The sequence below is a fragment of the Dromiciops gliroides genome, chromosome 1 (assembly GCF_019393635.1).
Source record: "Dromiciops gliroides isolate mDroGli1 chromosome 1, mDroGli1.pri, whole genome shotgun sequence".
Classification (NCBI taxonomy): domain Eukaryota; kingdom Metazoa; phylum Chordata; class Mammalia; order Microbiotheria; family Microbiotheriidae; genus Dromiciops; species Dromiciops gliroides.
In genome coordinates, this window is record NC_057861.1 from 677307701 (window position 1) to 677329266 (window position 21566).

General features: G+C 39.7%; 1 protein-coding gene across 5 annotated transcripts in view; it reads left to right on the forward strand.

Moving 5' to 3' along the window:
- The window catches only part of DOCK3 (dedicator of cytokinesis 3), a 529377-nt gene that overhangs the window by 396927 nt on the left and 110884 nt on the right, over positions 1-21566 (forward strand). For all 5 annotated transcript variants that reach the window (XM_043985259.1, XM_043985293.1, XM_043985275.1 and 2 more), the window contains exons 13-15: positions 1674-1762; positions 9768-9893; positions 20499-20623. In XM_043985259.1, coding sequence (XP_043841194.1) covers positions 1674-1762; positions 9768-9893; positions 20499-20623 — 340 coding nt within the window. The remainder of the gene's footprint in view (positions 1-1673; positions 1763-9767; positions 9894-20498; positions 20624-21566) is intronic.

The window sequence follows — 21566 nt, forward strand, 5'->3', positions numbered from 1 at the left end:
TTATATCATATTGCTTTATGTCTTGGGGAGGGGGGAGGGAAAGGAGGGAGGGAGAAAAATTTGGAACCAAAAATCATATGAAAACAGATGTTGAAAAAAAGACTCAACTCAAGCATTTCTTCTGCAGGAGGCCTTTCTCTACCCCCACCCCCAGCTCCTACTGCTTCCACTCTAAGATTACTTTCCATTTCTCTGTGTTTGGTTTGGTCTAATTTACAAACATAGTGAGCATCTAGATGACACAGTGCATAGTACACTGCACTTGGAATCAGGAAGACTCATCTTCATGAGCTCAAATCCAGCCTCATACACTTACTAGCTATGTGACCCTGGACAAGTCACTTAACCCTGCTTGCCTCAGTTTCCTCATCCGAAAAAATGGGGTCATGAAGAGTCAGACACGACTGAAATGACAACAAAAAAGACACCTTAAGTACGTGTTGTCTGCCTCACTAGAATGTATAATCCTCAAGGCATGAACTATTGGGGGAGGGGTGTCCCCAATACATAACACATTGCTTGACACATAGTAAGTGCTTAATAAATAAATGCCTGTTAGTTGATTGATTCAATAATTTAAAGCAACAACTAACTGTAATAATGCAGGTTATCTTCAACGGGCTAAAAAAAATTCATAATCAGTGCTTGTCAATAGTTGTAAACATATGGCTGACTGTCTTTCCCAGTTACCCAATAACTAAACATTTTCATATTAAAACCTATAGGATTTGACTTAAACTTAAAGGTGCATTTAAATGTTAAAAATTTGTATCTACCTACAGTTTTCAATTGAAAGCTGTATAATACTAGACTGTGTAAATAAGGAAAAAATCTTGTATGGTATTTGAGCAAGCACATAAAGCTTGATAGTTGTTGAGAAGGTGACAAGTTTCTCATCAAATGGCGTTTGTAGGTTTGTTTTTGATGGCATTTTCAGGGAGAAGATCAGAGTAACTAATTGAGGGATAGTTCTGTAGACAGTGTTTGCATGATGGAGGTTTTCCATTGTCTGAAGTACTCCCCAGTGGGTGTTGTGAAAATTGAAGGTGCAGCATTATCATTTGGGAAGAGAGATGACTATGTTGTTGTCTTTCTGACCCTTCTCCTTTTGAATGTCAACATTAGAATTCCCTTTCCCCTTTCTTTCCTCAGTTGTTTCTTTACTCACACCGAATGACTCTCCAGGAAAGGAATTTTACTCCTTATTGAGGCACCCACCAGCTCTGCTCAGGATCCCTCCTCCATGCTTAATGTAAACTGGATTTAAAGTCAGAGGATTTTATAGGAATCCTTGCTTTGCTGCTAACTACCTCTGTCACCTTGGACAGCTCCCTTAACCTTTCTGGGTTGAGTAAAATGACCATGTTGATTTATATCAGGGCTTCTTCTTAAACTTTTGGCACTCAATACCCATTTCTCCCCCTCACCCCACCCCGAGAAATTTTTACATAACCCCAGGTATATATGTATATAAAATAGGTATACAGAAACCTTTTATTGTTGCCAAATTTTTCACAGCCTCCACATTCAATTACACTACTCCATATGGGGTGGCAACCAACAGTTTAAGAAACTTTTATTTAGATGACTCATAAAGCCCCATTTAGACCTTGAATCAATTTTGAATCAAAGTAAAATGACAGACACTAACACGTGTGTGTTTTTTATTTCAGATGCAACAATGAAAATGAATGGTACCAGGTCCATGAAAATATCATCCGAAAGTCTAGCACAAAATACACTGCCCCCAGCTCCAACTACGGTAATCTATTTCTTCTAAATAGAATCACTTGCTGAAGTTTGCATAATGGGGCTCGGGCCTTGTGGTCATTCCAATGTCTATTCCTAAACTTGGAAGTTACCTACTCGTTCTCCCCTTGTCACACTCTGGATATGTGACTTGAGGTCAAGCCTCATTATGCCTTTCCTTTGTTCAGGTTGAGGAAATGTTTCATTGGAGTCAGCCTCCTAAGACCTGTGTTTTCTTCAACAAAACCACCAACTTGGAATAAAATTGACACTTAGTAAAATCACTTCTTTTTCAGTTACTGCTCATTCTGTTTGTCACAAGGGAATCATGTGACTAGTGAGTGTCAGTGATTAATCTAGCAGGATCAGTCACTATAGGATGAGAATAGAAAAACATTTCCCTCTAAGTGACTTTTATATCTTTCCTGAACTTTTTCAAACAGAAGCTCTTGAAACCCTTGCCATCAAAGCCTAGGGATACTATGAATATGAAGAAGATTTTGTTTTCCAAATTATTTTGTGATTAAATCTGAAAATAGTGGTTGGGAAAATATATGACTCTTGAAATCATCTTGAACTTAGCTACTGAATTCACGAATGGGTGTTTATTTTTGCCATTTCATCAGTAAGTTACTTTATAACCACCTTTCCTTAACCTTTTTTGTTCTCAAACTTACACAGACTTTTCTGAGAAGTATGAGTTGGTCTAGAATGACAATATGAAACCAACATGCCATTTGCAGGCAGAGAACTTCCTAGACAATTTTGACTGTCAGAAGGAGCTTATTTTTTGCTCTATAAATATAAATGGATATCTGAGTAGGAGGATCTTTGGAGCAGCTCTGAGCCAGAGGCTGCAGAAGGAGAAACATTCTGGAAGGCATGTTTGGCTCCACTTACATATTGCAGTGTGGGTGTCATCCATACCTACTGAATTATTTATTTAGCCAGTGTTGCTTTTCCTTGTATGTGTACTTTGGGATTAGGCACAAAGTGATGACTGTCATTGCCATCTGGATGCCAAGGAGCCCCTTGTCCTAGGTGCTCAGAATTGCAGAGCCTTGGTCTAGTAAATGTGTGAGCACAATAAACCTCTCTCTGAAATAAGAGGAAAACAAGAATCAGCCAAAAACAGGATTTAAAAGAGGAAAAAGTCCCAAGGTATCTATGGAAACTCAGTCCCCTTTCATCTCTCTGACATTCTTTGTTTTATTTACTTATTTTATTCACAAAATGATGCCCTTGACTACTAGTTCTTCAGATAAAAACATGATTAAAACTAATGTGACATATTTAAGACAAGTGGGAGCAGTAGGAACACATTAATTAGGAAGCAATCCCAAAGGGCAACTGCATACCATAATCCCAAACACTTAAAAAGATTGGGTTTACATTACTCCCTAAAAGTCTAGGTGCTTTTAATGTAAAGGCAATGACTAGTCTGTCATCCCCTCCTCCCTGTTTCTTTGTTTTTGTTCAAGGTCTAGATATATTGTGCACTTAACAGTCAGTCAATAAGCATTTATTAAGTGCTTACTATGTTCCAGGCACTGTGCCAAGCACTGAGGAAACAAGAAGAGGCAAAAAATAATTCCTGTCTTCAAGAAACTCACAATATAATAGGCTAATGGTTTTTAAGAAAAGTAACAATGAGACAATACAGGCCTTCTAGTTGCAATTAACCAATACGTAGTGACTGTCTTCCATGACTTTACCAGGCATAGAGATAACTACTCTTCCACTATAAGGATTAACTATTGCCTGAATTTGGGGAAACGGTAAAAGACTGTGCTTCCATCTAAGCCCCAGTGTATGGGGAATATCCAGTATGCCACAAACCCCATTTCCTACAAAGTTGTAACCTAGGTCTCTGGTGTTGTGCTTTTCCCCTAGCTAACTCTGTCTTTATTGGCCTCATCTGCCTATATTTCTCACTTTGGTGAAAATCAAACAGGATAGCACAAACAGGATAGTACAGACATAAGAAAGTGCCCAAAGCTGCTTTCAAGGCCACCAGGAGTAACATAGTAGCTTCAAAGTTCTGGGAGCCTGAACAGTGTTCAAATGATAAGATAATGAAGGGAGGCTATCCCATCTGCAACAAAGTTAGGTCTTCAACAATCCTCAATTGTAAAGGGAAAAGTTACCAATGTCATCTTCAGAAATATACAGGTATAAGAAAAGCCTAGGGATATACAATATAACAATTCCTAGAGATGAATAGATCACTTTTCTAAACACATGTGAATTTATATCTGTAAATTAATTCTCTTTCACATGTACCCTGATAGATTTATTTCTGAATATTTCTTAAATTGCTAGAGATTATTGCTGACCAAATTCTAAATCTTGCTTCATTCTATTATTCTACTCAATTGAAGATTCATTTTTTTAGAAAATAAATATCCTTTGCTTTATCCCATCACCAACCTGAGTTAAGCTCTATGGAAAGTTAATTTAGAACTTCTAATGCAATCACTTTCAAAGATTCTTAGATGCTTTTCCCTAAAGTTGTCATTTAGAATTACAGAAATAAATTTCTGTTTTGGTTGTGGGTACTAAGAAAATATATAATTCTCCAATAACTCTAATATACTCTCATCTCTCCCTCCCTCCCTTCTCCTACCTTGCTCACCCTCTTTTTCTTTTCTCTCCTCTCTCTTCTCCCCCTCTAACTCTCTCTCTCTCTCTCTCTCTCTCTCTCTCTCTCTCTCTCTCTCTCTCTCTCTCTCTCTCCCTCTCTCTCTCCCTCTCCCTCCCTCCCTCTCTCCCTCTCCCTCCCTCCCTCTCTCCCTCCCTCCTTTCCCCTCTGCCTTCTTCCCTCTTCCTTCTCTCTCCCTTTTAATAATATTCACATCATTTGGCTTACTGGGATACCAAATACACTATCATTCAACATGAAGTAATTCACATTCACATAGACATCATTAAGAATAGCTGTAGACAAATTAAGCATTTAACAGGCAATTTTTCTATATTTTAAATATGTATTTTTATATTTAGGATATTAACCACAGAACTATTTCAACAGCTGGACTGAAATTAATTTAGGTAATTAATCCCCATTCAACCATTCAACAAGTAGAAGATTCCACAGCACGATTGATATGGCAGCATGTTGCCAACCCACAAATGTCTCATATAAATGTCACTATGACCAACTACTTTTAATGGAACAGAACTTAATATTCGATTAAATTTAGGTTGCTCGTTTTAAAGCAATTTTAAAGTATTCTCATGTTGGATGATTAAAGGAACCAAAAGGCACTCTATACAATTAAGTTAAAGTTACTGGTTTGGGAGACCATGCAACAGCTTGGAAATTATCTATAGGATGACTCATCAGTAAGAGTTAGAGTTCAGACCTGGATCTCAATCTTAGCTCTTTCAATTTACTTCTTAAATGACCTTGGGCAAGTCACTCTCCTTCTAAATTTCCATACTCTTTTCTCACATCCATCTACTTCTCACTACTCACACAGCTACCACCTTACTTCATTCCTTTTACCTGGAACAGTGCACAGACCTCCCAATTGATCTTTCCTCAAGTCTCTTCCCCATTCTAATCCATCCTCTGTCAAAATGATTTGTCTCAAGCCCTAGTCTGAAAATGTTACCTTCCTATTCAATAAACTTCACTAATGCCCTGTTTCCTCTAGGAAAAAAGTATAAAGTCCTCCACAGCCTGATCCTAACATATCTTTCCAGTCTCCATATACGTGATTCCTTTTCAATTCATTTATAGACCAGTTGCCATGCTTGAAATGTGGTTGCATCTTCTCTCTCCACCTCATAGATCCTCTCACTTCATTCAAGACAACTCAATTAGGACCATTAAATTCATCGTGCAATTTCCCAAATACAGTTGTGGGGGCAGGCAAAATCAGCTCAAACCACACCTTCTATACAAAGTCTTTCTTGCCCATCCACCCCAGCTGTAAGTGTCCTGCCTCCCTAACTGTCTTGTGTTTATTTTGTATTTATTCTCCCTATATTTACATGGATCCATATTGTCTCCCAGTTAGGATGGGAACTGTTTGAGGATAGGAATAGTCTAATTTTATTGTGCTTTGTCTTTTCATCCCCAGTGCCTAACACTGCCTAAAATGTTGTTGTTGTTGTTTCAGTCATGTCCCATTCTTTGTGATATAGCAGTCTTTTAATAAATTCATATTGTTTTGCAGTATTAGAAGATTACTGGCCAGCTCTCCTTTTCTTTTTTTTGCTGAGCAATAAAGGTTAAGTGACTGGTCCAGGGTCACACAGCTAGTAAGTGTCCAGTATCTGAGGCTGGATTTGAACTTAGGTCCTTCTGAATCCAGGGCCAGTGCTTTATCCACTGTGCCACCTAGCTGCCCTTCTCCTTTTTCTAAAGTCCATTCTAACCAAGAATTGTTTGCATTTGTCATTTGTCATTATTTCAATAGGTTCCCTAAGCAAGTTACAATTCTGAAGGTCATAGATAATTTTTCATTACCACTATTTTAAATTAACTACCTTCTTATGCCATAGAGAGAAACAAGTTCATCTCATCAGTACTATTTAAAAATTCCAAAGCAAAGGATTCTAAGAGGCAGAGATAAAGAAGCACAGCATTCTAGGTATAGGTGCCAGCCTATTCAAAGACACAGAGATAGGAGGTGTCAAGCCACATTCAGGGAACAGCGAGGAGGCTGATTTGATTGAAACCTAGTGAATGGAGGTGAGGTGAAAGAAGTCTGGAAAGGTAGGTGGGAGCCAGGTTCTAGAAGGCTTTAAATGACAGGCTAGGGAGGAAGTTTGTATTTGAGCCAAGAGGCAACAGGAAGCAAGTCAAGATTTAAGAATAGGAGAATGAATGGTAGATCTGTTTTAAGAATACTATTTTTGGCATGAATGAATTGGAGGATGAGGAGAGGATGAATTGAAGAGAAAAAAATTAGAGAAAGTTGAGGCAAAGAGACCAATTAGGATGATACCACAATAATACTTCTGAATGCTGAAAAGGGTCTAAATTAGGGAGGTGAGTGAAGAGAAGGGACAGATATAGAAGCTGTTGTGGAGGTAAATTCAACAAGGATTTGGCAATCTATTTGATCTGAGGGATGAAAGAAAGGGAAGTGTCAAAAATCCAATCCTATGCAATCAATATTTATTAAGTGCCTATTGTACCAGGAGCTGTGCTAAGGCTGGGGACACAATAAAAAGAAAGATAGCCCCTGCCCTCAACAAGCTTATAATCTAAAAGGGGAAACAACACACAAAGGAAGATAGGAAAAGGAATGAGGTGGGACAGGACACTAGGCAGTACCCAGCACAGCCATCTTTTTCCATGGAGTTGAAAGCAGGCAGGGCAGCAAATGCAGATGCAAAGTGACCTGATGTGAAAGCCCAGTTTCTGCCTTCAAAGGAAGGCTTTGGGAGATATTTGATATTCTGCCCTCCAGCCTACAATCATAGGGGAGAGGAAGCTGAAGGAGGTCGAGTCAGTCAAGGTGTGAATTAGCAACATGGTGGTGAATTTAGAGGTAATGGGTGAGCTTTTCCTGGGGTGGCATCTTCTTCCTTGGAGTAGAAACCAGGGAGAGCAGCAAATGTAAAGTGGAGTGGATGACTCTGCAAATATGGGTGGCTGGAAGAATGAAAGTGGCTTCAACAGAAATGAGGGAGTTTAGAGAAGGAATGTGCTTAAAGAGAAATATTATGGGTCTCATTTTCAGACCTGGGAGATCTGAAATAACAATGTTACATACAATTGGAGCTATCTATCAGGTGGTTGGAACATCCAGTTGGAGAAATGTATCAAGTAGTTTGAGGCAGCTGGTTGGCATAGTGGATAGAGTGCCAGGCCTGGAGTCAGAAAAACCTGAGTTAAAATCTAACTTCAGACACTTACTAGCTGTATGACCCTGGACAAGGGACTTAACTTTGTTGGCCTCAGTTTCCTCATATGTAAAATGGGAAGGAAATGACAAACCACTCCAGTATTTTTGCCCGAAAATGCCAAAAGGGATACTGAAGAGTCAGATATGACTGAAAATGACCGAACAACAATATCAGATAGTTGGTGGTATAGAACTGGAGTTCATGACAGACATTAAGTTTGTCTGTGCATAGATTTGGGTGTCATCTGCACGTAAGTGATATTAATGATAGTTGATAATATTTTAGGGAGTTAAAAAGGCTGGGGATAGAGCTAGGGAGTGGGGGGAGAGAAGTGGATGATGATCCAGCTAAAGAGAAAGAGGAGAGGTCAGACAGGTAAAAGAGCCAAGCCAGAACTGTCACAAAAGCCAAGGGTAGGAAAGAATTTCTAGGAAGGGAAGGTGATGAATACTATAAAACCTTGAAAGAAAGTCAAGTAGAAGGAAGAAGGAGAAAAGAGCACTGTACTTATTAATTAAGAAATCTTCAGAGAGTGATTTCAACTGAGTTGTAGAATTGGAAGCCACCTGAAAAACAGGGAGGTGATAAGTGTAAGTCTTTTGGCTGTGAAAGGGAGGTGATATAAAGACAATAACTTGGTAGGGTTGATTTAGGATTTTGTTTGTTTGCTTGAAGAATAGATGAGCCCAGGGTATGTAGTGGATAAAACACCAGCCCTGGATTCAGGAGGACCTGAGTTCAAATGTGGCCTCAAACACTTGACACTTACTAGCTGTGTGACCCTGGGCAAGTCACTTAATCTTTAGTGCCCCACCAAAAAAAAGTGTTTAAAAGAAAAGAATAGTTGAGCCTTGGGCATCTTTGTACAGCAGGAGGTAGTAGATAAGAAAATATTGAAAATAAGGTAATGAGGGGGAACAGGGTCCCACAGGAGCTGGGAGGAGCTGGGATAAAGAGCACGAAAAGGACAATGAGAAGGAAAATCTCTTCCTTAGGGACTGGAGCAAAGGAGGAAGTAATACAACAACAATGTAAGGAGTCTGGTCATTCGGCATAGGAAAGAAGGAGGGGGGACCATGACAGATGGCTTCCATATTCTCTGGAAAGTGAGGTTCTCTGCTGAGATAAAAGGGGAAAGGGAAAAAGAAAGGTTTCCTGGAGATAAAACAAAGAGTTTGAAATTACTGCTGTGAAAAATGTGACAGAGAATTAATCAGGGAAGAATAAAAGAATTTCCTCACAGCAATGAAAGCCTACTTAAGATTAGACAACATTAATTTATAGTGAACCCAGTTGGTACAATCACATCATTTTGTCTTGGTACAATCACATGACTCTGTCTATCTGCATTCAGTAGCACATCAAGAAGAATGGAAAAACCAGATCTTGAAAGTAACCTGGTATTGATGTCTGATATCATGGCCAGTAAACAGGAAGGGATTTTAAAGGAAGAAGGTAGTGTGCAGTTGCACTAGTCAGCCATTACGTCAAAATTTTGATGGGAGGAAAGTGAGGCCAGAAGTGGTGGAGTAAGATAACAGGAAGGATGGAGGAATTGAAGGAGTAGGTTCAGAAGGAATTAAGAGTATGGAGAGGCAGGAGAATAGAAGGATATAATCGGAAGCTGTCTGGGAGAAAAATAAATAAATACAGGATTACTGCCTTCCAGAATTTGGCATACTTCCCGGGATAAAAAAACCCAATATATTAACATTGCTCATTCATTTCTAGCCAGTTGTACACCCTGGCAAGAAGGTCTTTTTGGCACACATATCTCTAAATAGTCTTTATCCATCTTTGTTTCTATCGACTCTTTGGGGCTATCCCTAAGTGGACCCCCTTCCCTAGAAATCATCAAAATTTTCATCCTATTTTTGTTAAATCATTTCTTCATTTGTCAAGGTCACTCTGACCCATATTCCATTAGTTTTATGCCTCGAGGTATTTCTGAATAGCAGAATATTTCTGCAGAGTAGCTTATATTTTCTGCATGGTGGCTTTCTAAAGAAAAACCCTGCATATCAATAAATTTTCCTGCGAAAGGAGTTCCTGAGTTATGCTCACTAGCACCTCATATAACTCAAGGTGGAATTGTGAATTTCTTTCTAAGATGGAATTGTGATTCTAAAAAAAGGGTTTTTTGTTTCTTGCAGGTCTTATAATTTCTTTGCAGCTTCTTCGTGGGGACATGGACCAGATTCGGAGGGAAAATCCTATGATCTTTAACAGAGGGTTGGCAGTTACCAGGAAATTGGGTTTCCCTGACGTCATCATGCCAGGTAGGCAGAACTGCTCAGTGGGGGGGGGGGGTTGGTTCTCCCGGAGGGGGCTCACAGAATCAAGTCAACTCTTTCAGCTGTGGTTGGTCAGTATAGCTATTCTGAGGCATCCGTAGATCTGATGAGCCACCAATCAAATCTGCTAACTCTAGGTGCTAGAATCTTCTCACAAAATCATACAGAACAGTGTTCCAAAGTGCTACACTGATAGACACATCAGATGGGTTTTCTTATCTCAGACCCTTTGTGATTTTCACAGTGAAAAAATATGTACACCAAGGTCAACAAGGATAACTTTTCACCTTCCTGTTATATCACCAGTCTTGCTGGGAAATGACCACAAGCCCTATTCTTTAAAGGTATAACAAATGACCAAGTATAGGAATGCAATTTTGATGAGAATGATTATCACTCTGTGAAAGCTAAAGAGAGACCTCTTTTTTAAATCATAATAATGCAGAATCATAAAAAGATTATTTCCAAATATGCTATTCAGGCATCCTCAGCTTAAACATGTGTAAATATGCAAGTACCCAAAAGGAATCTCAGATTCAGGTGCCATAGGTCCAAGATATTCTGACCCTCTGTTACCTTAACCCTCTAAGGTAACCCATAGTCTCATATGATCCTTGACTTCTTGTCTTAGCCTGCCAACCAAAGGACCAATAATGAAGTTTTGTAGATACCATTTCACTAAAGAATGAACTGATGTCATTACTTCTTATTGTCCTTTGAAGCATCTTTTCGGCATCTAGTTCCACATTTTCCAATGGTAATGCCTTCTGAGATGACACTGAATGAAACATGTAATGTTTCTTCCGGGCCCATCCCTGTTTCAGAGATCAAATTCCTCTAAAAGTTGTGAGCATTTGTTTATGAAGAGAGTACGTTTTAAGCCTTCATATTAGGATGTGCATTAAACGATATGAATGGGGACAGGAGAGAAGCATCTTTCAGTCAAAATGTTTTTAAGCAGAATTTCATTTCAAGAGATATTTTCAAAGTCACATTTGAAAAAAAAAGGTCCTTTGATAAGGCAGCTGGGTGTCACTTTGCCTCATCAGCATAGCAGGGTCTGTAAAGGGTTTATGGATACATTCCCCAGAGCAGTTGAAATAAGAGAAGAGGATGAATTGGGTCCTCTGAATGACGGCTAATGGAATATCATTAAAGTCAGTTCTTCAAAAAATTCATGTCATTTGCCCCCATCAGCCCACTCCAGGGACAACCACACTGCACCTGCTAAGTGAAGTTGATTCCTGGGTCAGTTAAATTGGAGACTTGGAGCCAGCACAGCAGTGGCAGAGCTGGGAGTGCCTCAAGAGAAGGAAGCAGCCCCACCACATCTGCCTACTCTGCTTCCACACACAGGCTTCTTCACTAGGCAGAGAGAGTTCGAGCCTCTACTGAGCAAAAAACAAACAAACAAAAAAACTCTTTTGTACACATTGTCATCACCAGGATTATGACCTCTCACCGGCTAGGACAGCGTCCTGATACCTCCTGAGTCCTTCTCATATTGGGCCCTAAAGATCCCATAGCTCTGCAAAACATTATAGTGGCAAGGCTTTATTTACCCTTTGGTCAGACTTCCTTCAGAGATGTGCCAGCTTTGACAATTTCTCTATGGCAGATCAACCTATTCATCCCCAATGTCAGTGAGCCAGCAATCATTTGCTAAATAGGAATGTTCAGATGATAGAGCTGTCTGTCCTAGAGCCTCATTACACTGATTTCCTATCCACTTCAGAAATGGGAAATAGCACGATGTTATTCCCCCAAAACATGCAGCTTTAAGGTAGTGGATAGCTACAGTTGTGGCAAATGGGTACTTAAGGAAATGGCCATTAAAGTTGTGAATGGAGCTGCCACTTAGCTATCTAACAAGCCTGGAAAGTCACAGTAAATAGGGCCATCGTGGCTAAGTAGGTGAAGGTAATTTTTCCATCACTCCAAGGTCCAAGTGAAAAAAAAATGTGTCTTATTAGAATCTCTGGTAGGAAAAGAACCATATCTTAAAACCACGGTGAGTTGGCAGTTAATTGAAGGTCGTGCATCAGAAGAAGCACAAGGAGAATAGAGATTGTGGCCAGAGCATATTTACCATGCTAGAAGTGAAATGTTTTCTACCTTCCAGTCATACCACAACATCTTACATCATGTTCTCTCACTGTCTGGTCGACCGGTATTAAGAAAGGGGATGAAACTTTGATTGTACTGTTACAGTTATTTTTCAAATGCTCTTTCTGGGCCCTGCCATCTGACAGCCACCCTACTTTGTTCAGGATACAGGGACATAAGCAGGAGAATTCTAACCATGAGCCATAAACTATTCCAGCCAACCCCAAGCTCCTGGATTGATAGTGGCAGATAAAATGCTAGCTTTGGGGATATCATCTTTGATTATAAATGCCAATTTTAATGATGGTTTTAGAAATATTTTTTCTGCAAATCATTTTTTTCTTAACTGAACTCACTATCTTTTGTTGATGGGGTAGCTAGCCATGTGCCATTTTTGCTTCCATGTTTATGTTCTTCGTTATTTATCTCTAAATTCATCTTTTTGTGCATTACAAGCTAATAGCTCTATAGCAAATGTTTTGGTCCCTTACAGATTTTCTTAACAAGATAATCAGGAAAGACTGGAGCAGAATAAACCTGCTAAATAAAAAAAAGTAAAGACTCCCTTGGTCAGTGTGACTTCCATTCCAGGATTCATTGCAGATTCTTAACACTATCACCTAAAAGACCATAACTTGAAATGAATGGCTTGAAATCTATTTTATTAAAGAAATTTTATTTTAGGGTTATTTTATTAAAGAAATTAAATGTATTAAATTAAATCTATTTTATCGAACAAACATCACAGGCTAAGAAAGGGCAGGAGCCCTTTTCCAACCCATTTAAAGACAATTAATACAAAGCCACCATTTTCTTATGAGATTAACCTTCCCTTTCTCTGTGTATTACTGTATAATACAGAAAATCAAAAACTAACAGCATGCCGTATGCTCACCCACAAGGTGCTAATGAAGATTGGCATGACCACCACCTCCCCAATTTGACTCTACACTTCTGATCTCCAGCCTTTCATGGAGAATTGGGGTCATGGCATGCCTCTGGAGATCATGGCTAATAATTCCTCTGGAAACTCTTGGGCTTGCTCTCTAACCTTGGAATTCCCAACTTGGTTATGACATGAGCCAAGCATCATAATGATAATTAAATGTTCTTGTGTCTGTCTTTATCATTCAGGAAAAAGGATTCAGTTGAACTAGCCCTATGGTTGAGGGTGTGTGTTTCTAGCTGCTGACTGAGGTTTTCTCAGAGGATAAGATTGCTTTGATCCTGGGGCAGAGGTGGGGAGGGGGGTAGGAAGTAGGACTGACACTCCCAGGGTGATATGGGGTGGGCCAGGCCATGTGCTGCTTGCCTTTGGAATGATCCTTGATTTGTATACTGAATTTGCTGAGTAGAAATCAGTTGCCTACGCATGGCAGTGTCTGTCTTCCCAAGGATACCCTTCCCTTTATTCACCTGCTTAGTAGTACACTCTGCCTCTTACTCTGAGCCTCTGATGAAAAGTGCATGCTTCATCATTGATCTGTGAGTGATGTTTCTTTCTCTTGTTCTCTTTCTCTCTGTCTTAATTTTTCTTGTTCTCTCTGTGTTATCCCTTCATTGTCTCCCCTTTCTTTCTGATGCAGAGATGAAGATAGTTGGGTGTAAGTTCCTGCTTTTCTGTTCAATGTCTGCTGCTTGCTTGCTTTTTCTCCATCTCCACTTTTTTCATGGAATGTTGGTGAAGGTAACAAATCATTGCAATATTGGGGGGAAATCATGTACATTCTCCACCCTTCACCAACCTCCCCTACCTTGGGCAGATTAGAATGAAGACCTGTTGGGAGAGGTCCAGCAAGCAAAACTGATGGCACAGCCCTGAAGACTTTGAAAGGCCCCACTTTGGTTGGACCTTCAGTAAATCTTAGCAAGAGGAGCATTTCTAGCTGACAAAATGGAGACCTTATCAGCGTTTTCAGAACACTCTTGTGGTGAATCCATTCCCAAGTTGGAGGGGAAATAGAACAGGTTACAAAGACATGAAGGGATTTTTTTTTGTGAAAAAAGACAGGCCCGTTACTCACATTAGGGAAGGAGGGACTGAGTGTCATTCTTTTCTCCAGCAGCAGGGGATAAAAAGGTATCCTAAGAGTCTTTTTTAGTTCATTACCATTTATTCTTTCAACTCTTTCCAAACATACATAAAGTAAAAGAACTAACTGTTTACAGTGAACTCATTTCTAAGGAAGGGTGATGCCCTTAGCTACTACAGATTGGTTCATGAGATTATAATCAGAAGTGTCTGATGAAAATTTTGGCAAATATAATAATAATAATTAGTTAGAACTTTAACAAATATCTCATTTTGTCTTTACAACAACCCTGAGAGGTAGGTACTATTAATATCCCCATTTTGCAGATAAGGAAACTGAGGCAGACAGAGATTTAAATGACTTGTGTAGAGTTAAATAGCTAATAAGTGTCTGAGACCAAATTTGAACTCAAGACTTCCTTACTCCAAATCCAGCATTCTATCCACTGTGCCACCAAACTGCCTACTGTCTCTCAGGGATGATTGTGGAATCAACCCATCTGCTCTGTGAGGGGAGAGTGAGGAGAATTTATGCTCCTTGGCCCCAAGAAAGGAATAAACATGATCCTGTAGCCTTGAGACAGGCAGTAAGGGAGGAGGTAGTAGAGTGAGAAATAGTCTTGTAAGTCTAAAAGACTGGTTTCAAGTCCTCTTAGTGACACATACTAGTTGTGTGACCTCAGGCAAGTCACCTAACCCAGTGACCCAGACTACTCTTCATGGATGTAAGCCCTAGTTCAGTTACCAATTTGCTTTGGAGCCTAGAAGTTCCTTACACAGATGAAATTGTAGATCTAGCCACAGCCGATCCCATTCTCCTTCCCAAAATGTAGCCATGTCGAGAAAGAGACAGTGTTAGCATATTTTAATCATACTAATTAGAATAAACTTTTTTAAAAGAAACTGTTCAATGTTATACATAATTGCACATGTATAATCTATATCTGATTGTTTGCTGCCTCAGGGAGAAGGAAGGGAAGAAGGGATAGGATTTGGAACTCAAAACTTTAAATAAAAATGTTTATTTTTTAAATTAAAAAAGAAAAAGAAAATAGAGACCTTTCATTGATGAACATTCAGAAAAATATAGATTCTATGTCTTTGGCCCTTAAAAGGCAGAACTCTAGGGGCAGCTAGGTGGCACAGTGGATAGATCACCAGCCCTGGAGTCAGGAGGACCTGAATTCAAATTCGGCCTCAGACACTTAACACTTACTAGCTGTGTGACCCTGAGCAAGTAACTTAACCCCAATTGCCTCACACACAAAAAAAGGCAGAACTCTACAGTATTTCCCAAGAAAGCAATCTGATTTGATAGTCTATTTCTTTGGCATCCTGCCCCTCAAGAAAAGGTGCTAAGTTGAACTTATCTTCGTACCCCTGACTGTCTAGATGTGGGGAGAGAGACCGTTATTTGTTCTCTCTTCTGTGGGTTGAGAATGGATAGGCATGGGAAGGGTGCAGAAGCCTTCTCTGCCTTTCATTGAACCACATGGAAAAATTGCTATTCTAATGCATGAAGAGATAAAGTGAATAGTAAGCCTTCTCTGAGAAGGTTGCTGATCAGATTCAGAGATAATTCATCTCTAAGTTTAATGATATTTGTGGGAATCTGTGAATCTAAAGCTACTCGATTTAGTGAAAGACACTTACAAGGTCCTGAAAGGAAGTTGCTACAGTCCCTTGAAGGAAATCCACAAAGACTTGGGGGGGGGGAGAAAGAGTAAATTGAGATATTATTCCAGACTTCTTGGTCTTGTCTGTCTCTGAAGGTATTGTAGTGAAGGAGGTTCCCTGGTGCAGGGCATTTTGCAGCTCAGCTCCCTTTGACGCAATGGTATCTGACAGGAGGGCTTCTTGTTTAATGGAGTACTCTGGTGCATCCAAAGAGTATGTCCAGCATTTGAGTAAATCCAGGGATCTGGAGAGCTAGAGAACCCAGGGGCCATTCTGGTTCTCAGTGAAGGTGCCTCAAGAAGAAAGGGGGAAATTCCTTAATATGCTGACTGGAGCTTATTGTCAAAGAATCATTTTTGAAATCTGTCTGATTCACCATTTGATATTTGAGGAGAGAATGGGAAAAACCAGTTTATACACTCCCATGTGAGGTCAGTGAGTATTTCAGAAACCTCCTCTGTAAGTTCTCTCTAAGTTTCTTAGAAGTTTTTTGTTCCCACAGCCAAACACCATACCTTACACATAATAGGTGTTTAGTTAATATTTACTAAATCATATTAAGGAAAAAAACTAATTGATCCATTGGTTAATAATGGAAATATCAGTTTCCTAAATTCAAATAGTCAAAAGTTCAGTTCTACTCTATTTCTCATTAATAATTATGATACTCATTTATATGTATAACCATTATGGTTTACAGAGCATTTTTCCTTGCATTAGCTCATCTAAGCCTTGCAGTGGCCCAGCCAGAGAGGCAGAGCAGAAATTATGATCACTTGATTAAGGAAGGAAGTGATGTAATATAGAAAGTGGCAGAAGTGTAGCCTTGAGCCTAGCTCTTATGACCATGGTCTTCCCATGACAACACACTGCTTCCTGAGAACCAGAACCTAGACAATGTCTAAAATATCCTGGATGAAGCTTCTTGAAAAAATCCTTTATTGCCAAGTTAGTCCCTAAACCAGACCTGGATGTTTCTGAATGATCTGCCGAGCCAGACACAGGAAGGATGGACTAATAATCTAAGGAACTCTGGTCTTGCCATAGCAAACGTTATCTTCAGAGAGATCAGTTCTGAGCATAAAAATCAAACAAGCCATTATCATTATCTCCCCTCATGGAATAACAATTTTGTTTCTTCCTAGCACCAGGTGTACCTTTCACCAAACCAGAATTTTCACCTTTGTAAACACAAGATACTATGGTTATAAGTAGGCTTTCAAACCAATGAAGACTTGAGGAGTTTTCCAGTACATCTCTTCTTTATCTGGCCCTATCTAGATTAAACTATTGTAGTTATTCTATCTGTTAACGACAGCCATAGGGGACAGACTCCTCAGAAACTTCTTTGACATGAAGTGATAAACAGAGACAGCCCTTTGTAGTGAAGCTGTTGTTTATTAACACTCTCTTTGAAGTTCCATACTCCCAGGAACGGAAGTAATATTGACAGCCATCACTTCTGTAGCTGTCTAGCCTTGAAAGGCCATGTAATCACTTTGGTATTTCATTCTGATTCTCCGCATAAGAAATAGGTTTTAACTGTTGTAGAGGTTCTAGTAAAAAACATTTCTGAGCAAAATGGAAGCAATTGAAGGAGGGGCTAGAGGAGCCATGAATTGGTCAACCTGTCTGAGGAAATATAAGAAAACTAGGAAGAAAAGCAAGTTTCTAGACAGGTTTACTGTCTAAAGCAGAGCTTCTTAAACTTTTTACACTCATGACCCCTTTTTACCCAAGAAATTTTCATGTGACCCCAGGTATATAGAATGGCTATACATAACCTTTGACTGTTGCCAAAATTTTTGTGACCCCCCCCCCCACATTCAGTTATACAACCCTATATGGGGTCAAGAAAATTGTAAAGCTATTGAAGCTATCCACAAATAGAATGGGATGCCTTAGGTGGTCATGGCTTACCCATCAGGGGAGTTACTTCAGAGGAGGAGCACTTGTTGGGACTGTTGGAGAGAGGATTTCTCTTTGTGTAAGGGGAGGGCCAGATGACCTCCGAGGTTCTGTGAAGTTTGTCCATACACACACTTATATACCCCTTCCATCATTTTCCACCCCTCTACTTTGTGCTTGACACCTGGGCCTGCTGTATCCTGCTTTGTCTATCCAAGGCCCTGCCCTCACCTGTCCCATTCCATATTTCAGATTATTCTTCCCCAGTTCCCTCATCAAATAGCTTCCCTATCTCCTGTGCATGGGTGATTTTTGAAAAGAATCATTTCTGGGTTAGTGTTCTCATCCCATGTAAACCTGTTCCATTTAACAGGAACCATGCCATTGTCTGAAAATAATGCCTTACCTACACCTAAATGCCTGATTCTAATGATAGTCATTTCAGGAACATGGCAGGACAACAGGGGAGATATTTTGGGCAAAGAGACCTTCTGATGATGGTTCCAATCACATGATTGGATATATCCCCTACAGTGTCATCAGACCCTAGCAGCAAGTGCTATTATAATCTCCTGTCTTTAAAGATGCTGCACAGAGACCCTGGTTTTAAACAGTTTATTCTGACTAACACATTTAATCTCTAATAAAGATGTCATTGAGCAGAGGTCAAGATAAATAGAAGAAGATGAAGTAGGGATCATCTACAGTTTAAACCATGTAAGCTGCCAAATAGTTACATATACGTTGAAGACCATAAATATTGTGCCTTATAGAGAACTTTGACCCTTTCTGTAAACTTTTAGGATCTTAAACCAGTAAGTGAAAGGTGTTTTGCCTTAATTGGTGGTTGAATTTAGATGCTTATTTCCTAACAAGCTCATTCCTTCCTTTCCCCTACATCGTGAAACAGTGACTTGATTAGAAATAAATTTCTACTTTTCCCTTTATTGTAGGTTTCTGGGTAACTGAATTTGATTACGGTAGTCTTGGAGACATTTTAGGTTTCACAAGCTCTAGAAAACGCTTAATGAGATTTCTGGAAATACATTACCATCAGTTTTCTGAGTACGCCTTATGGTCAGTTTCCAAGCCTGTGTTACTCTCCATTTCTGCATATATCTCATCATCAGTCTCTGAGTATATATATATATACATATATATACATATATATACATATATATATATATATATGTGGTTAGGTTTCTCAGTATACTTTATGGTCAGTTTCTGACATGCTTCTGAGTATAACTTTTAGTTAGTTTATGAATATGTATCTTGGTCAGTTTATAGATACACATTAAGATCAGTCTCTAAGTATATATTATGGTTAGTTTCTGAGTAGTATACTATTTGTCTGTCATGGACTGGTATTTTTCTTTCTTTGAGTTTTAACATTTCCCAGTCCATAACAGTGAATTTAAGAAGCAGCACCTCGAGGAAGCAGCAATTCTCAACTTCATAAAGGTTCAGAGAATAATCTGAGCAATAGGAGGTGCTTTTATTCCAATTCATATGGATTCCCCTTCTCAAAGAAATGTACCCATTTCTGAAAATATGAGATGGTCCTGCACATTCAGGCCCCAGAGCAGCTTTGTCCTTACAAACAGGTAACAGCTTGGCCATGTCTTAATAATCCATCAATCTTCAGGTGTGGTCAGTGCAGAAAAGGGGCAGGAATGTTTAAGTTTTGGTGTAAAATATAAGAGGATTCTGGAGTTTATGATCAACCCAGAGAGTTCTCAAAGTGCCAGGAAATAAACATTCCTTGTCAATAAACAGATTATAATGCATCAGGACAAAAATGGAGGAGGGGAGGTATTAAAATCTGACAACCTGAATTGGTTCCACCTTTGCTATCAAAACATTCCATTCCCTCATTATTGGGTTTCCTTAGCTGCTAATTCACCTTCCATTTTGCCTTACCCATTATTTTTGCCATTTTCTTTCTTTGAAGATATTTTGCCTTGCCTTGTCTATTTTTCCTGAAAGTCATGAGCCCTCTTTTAGAATATGTGGAAGAAACTCTGCTAGATGTCAAATTTAGAAGCTAGGACAGCCTAAATATGAACATTTTGTATGTATTTACATGTATAATCAGCAGGTATTATGCCGTTGCTTTCCCTTACGTCAGCATCCCCCCAAGGACAAGCATAGTATTCTGGCTGTTCTGAATTTGAGACCAAAGTCTCTTATATCCAAGTAAAGACCGGTAAAGTAGACTGGAGGTTAGAGAAGCTGATACCACAAGGGGTTGACAGAATGTTGCCTCCATTGACCTAGCATCTGTGTTTCTGGATAGAGTCATCTGCTCCAAGAACACTTGCAAACAAGGTGATGAAAAATTGGCAGGCGTGCCCAGTGCCCTCTGTCTGGCACACCTGCACGGAACCAGCTTCTGAGCCAAGAATCCAGCAGGAAGGAGGTTTAGTATTCTTGCTCAGGAGAAAGAGAGGTCTGAACTGTAAAACACCTTTCCAAAGAGCAGGGGGGAAAGAGAGCTCCGAATTCAGGTTTGCAGGTGAGGGAAAGGAAAAATTAGTGCGGGAAGGATGATTGGGCACACATTTCTGTTTCCAAAATCTCCCCCAGTTTGGAGCCTAGACTTGACAGTCATTTTAGACTGTTCTCTTCCCCTGGAATCCCAGGGTAGTGATTGAATTCACATTTAAAGAACACATGACTAAGCACCCTAAACTCTGCTTCATTGATACCGGAATGTCCATGGTTACTGACCCCTGGCTTGGAATGCACTGGGTGTCGGCGCATCCCCCAGAGGAACAACACAGGGAGGCGTGTTCTCTGTCATCGTCATGAGGTTCTGCGGCTTCTGCTCCTTGTGAGAAGCTTTCGTTTCTCTTTCACCACAGGCGATATCCGAAATGACCTCTACCTAACCCTGGAAAAGGGAGATTTCGAGAGAGGCGGGAAGAGTGTGCAAAAGAATATCGAAGTCACCATGTATGTTCTCTATGCAGATGGAGAAATTTTAAAGGTAAGAAAAACAACTGAAGGCATGCTTGAGACTTGCATGGCCAGTGACATAAAATTCTAGGGCATGGATGCCCTACCAGACTAACTACAGAACCTGACTCTGTCAGCTCATCTGGTTCATGTCCCTGCCTCTGAAGCAAGTCTATCCTCAAACCATCCCAGATAGGTAGTCACCTGCCCATAGGCATTTATGTGTTTGTTTGTTTAACCTCTAAAGGAAACTCCATGATCTCCCTTGGTAACCCAGTTTATTATCTCACAACCCTCAACGAAATCCTTCTGAATAGCTGACGTAAGTCTTCTCTCCTACAATTTGAACCCATTATTTCTTATCATATTCCATGTGAAGAAAAAGATCAGCTCCTCACTCCCTCATCCAGTCCCCTCTTACCCCTTTGATAACCATTAAGTTTCCTTCGGTTCTCTTTTCCTTAAGTGACTTCAGTGAATTGGATTTTGTCTTCAGTCAAGTGTAGGTAGGATTGCTCACCCACTGATAGTTTAAGTGTTTACTAGGACAATGTTGTGTCTACAAGGAACTGTCACGAGTGTAAGCTCAGTGTTTCCATCATAGGACTTTCATTTCAGTCCCTCACCATGGAAGAAATCTGCCATCTCCCCAAACACCCCTGAGTGACTCATCTAAAGAGGATGCAACCTTAGGAGAGATTTTAAACATTGCTTATGCTTGGGGCTGTATCCATTTATCAAACAATCAGTGTAATAGTTTAATCTCAAGAAAATGGAAGGTAAATGAAGTTAATCAAAACCATCTCATAAAGACTGAAGAGAAATGGAAATTAATGTTGAGGACAATCGTAGAAATTGCTCATTCGCGTTTGAATTTTTTTAATTGTATGGAAGGTGTGTTGGGAAAGAGCAGCCTCTAGGCTTTGTCCTATGGTGTTAATGTCAGCTCAAAGCAGTATCTTCTATTTGGGCAA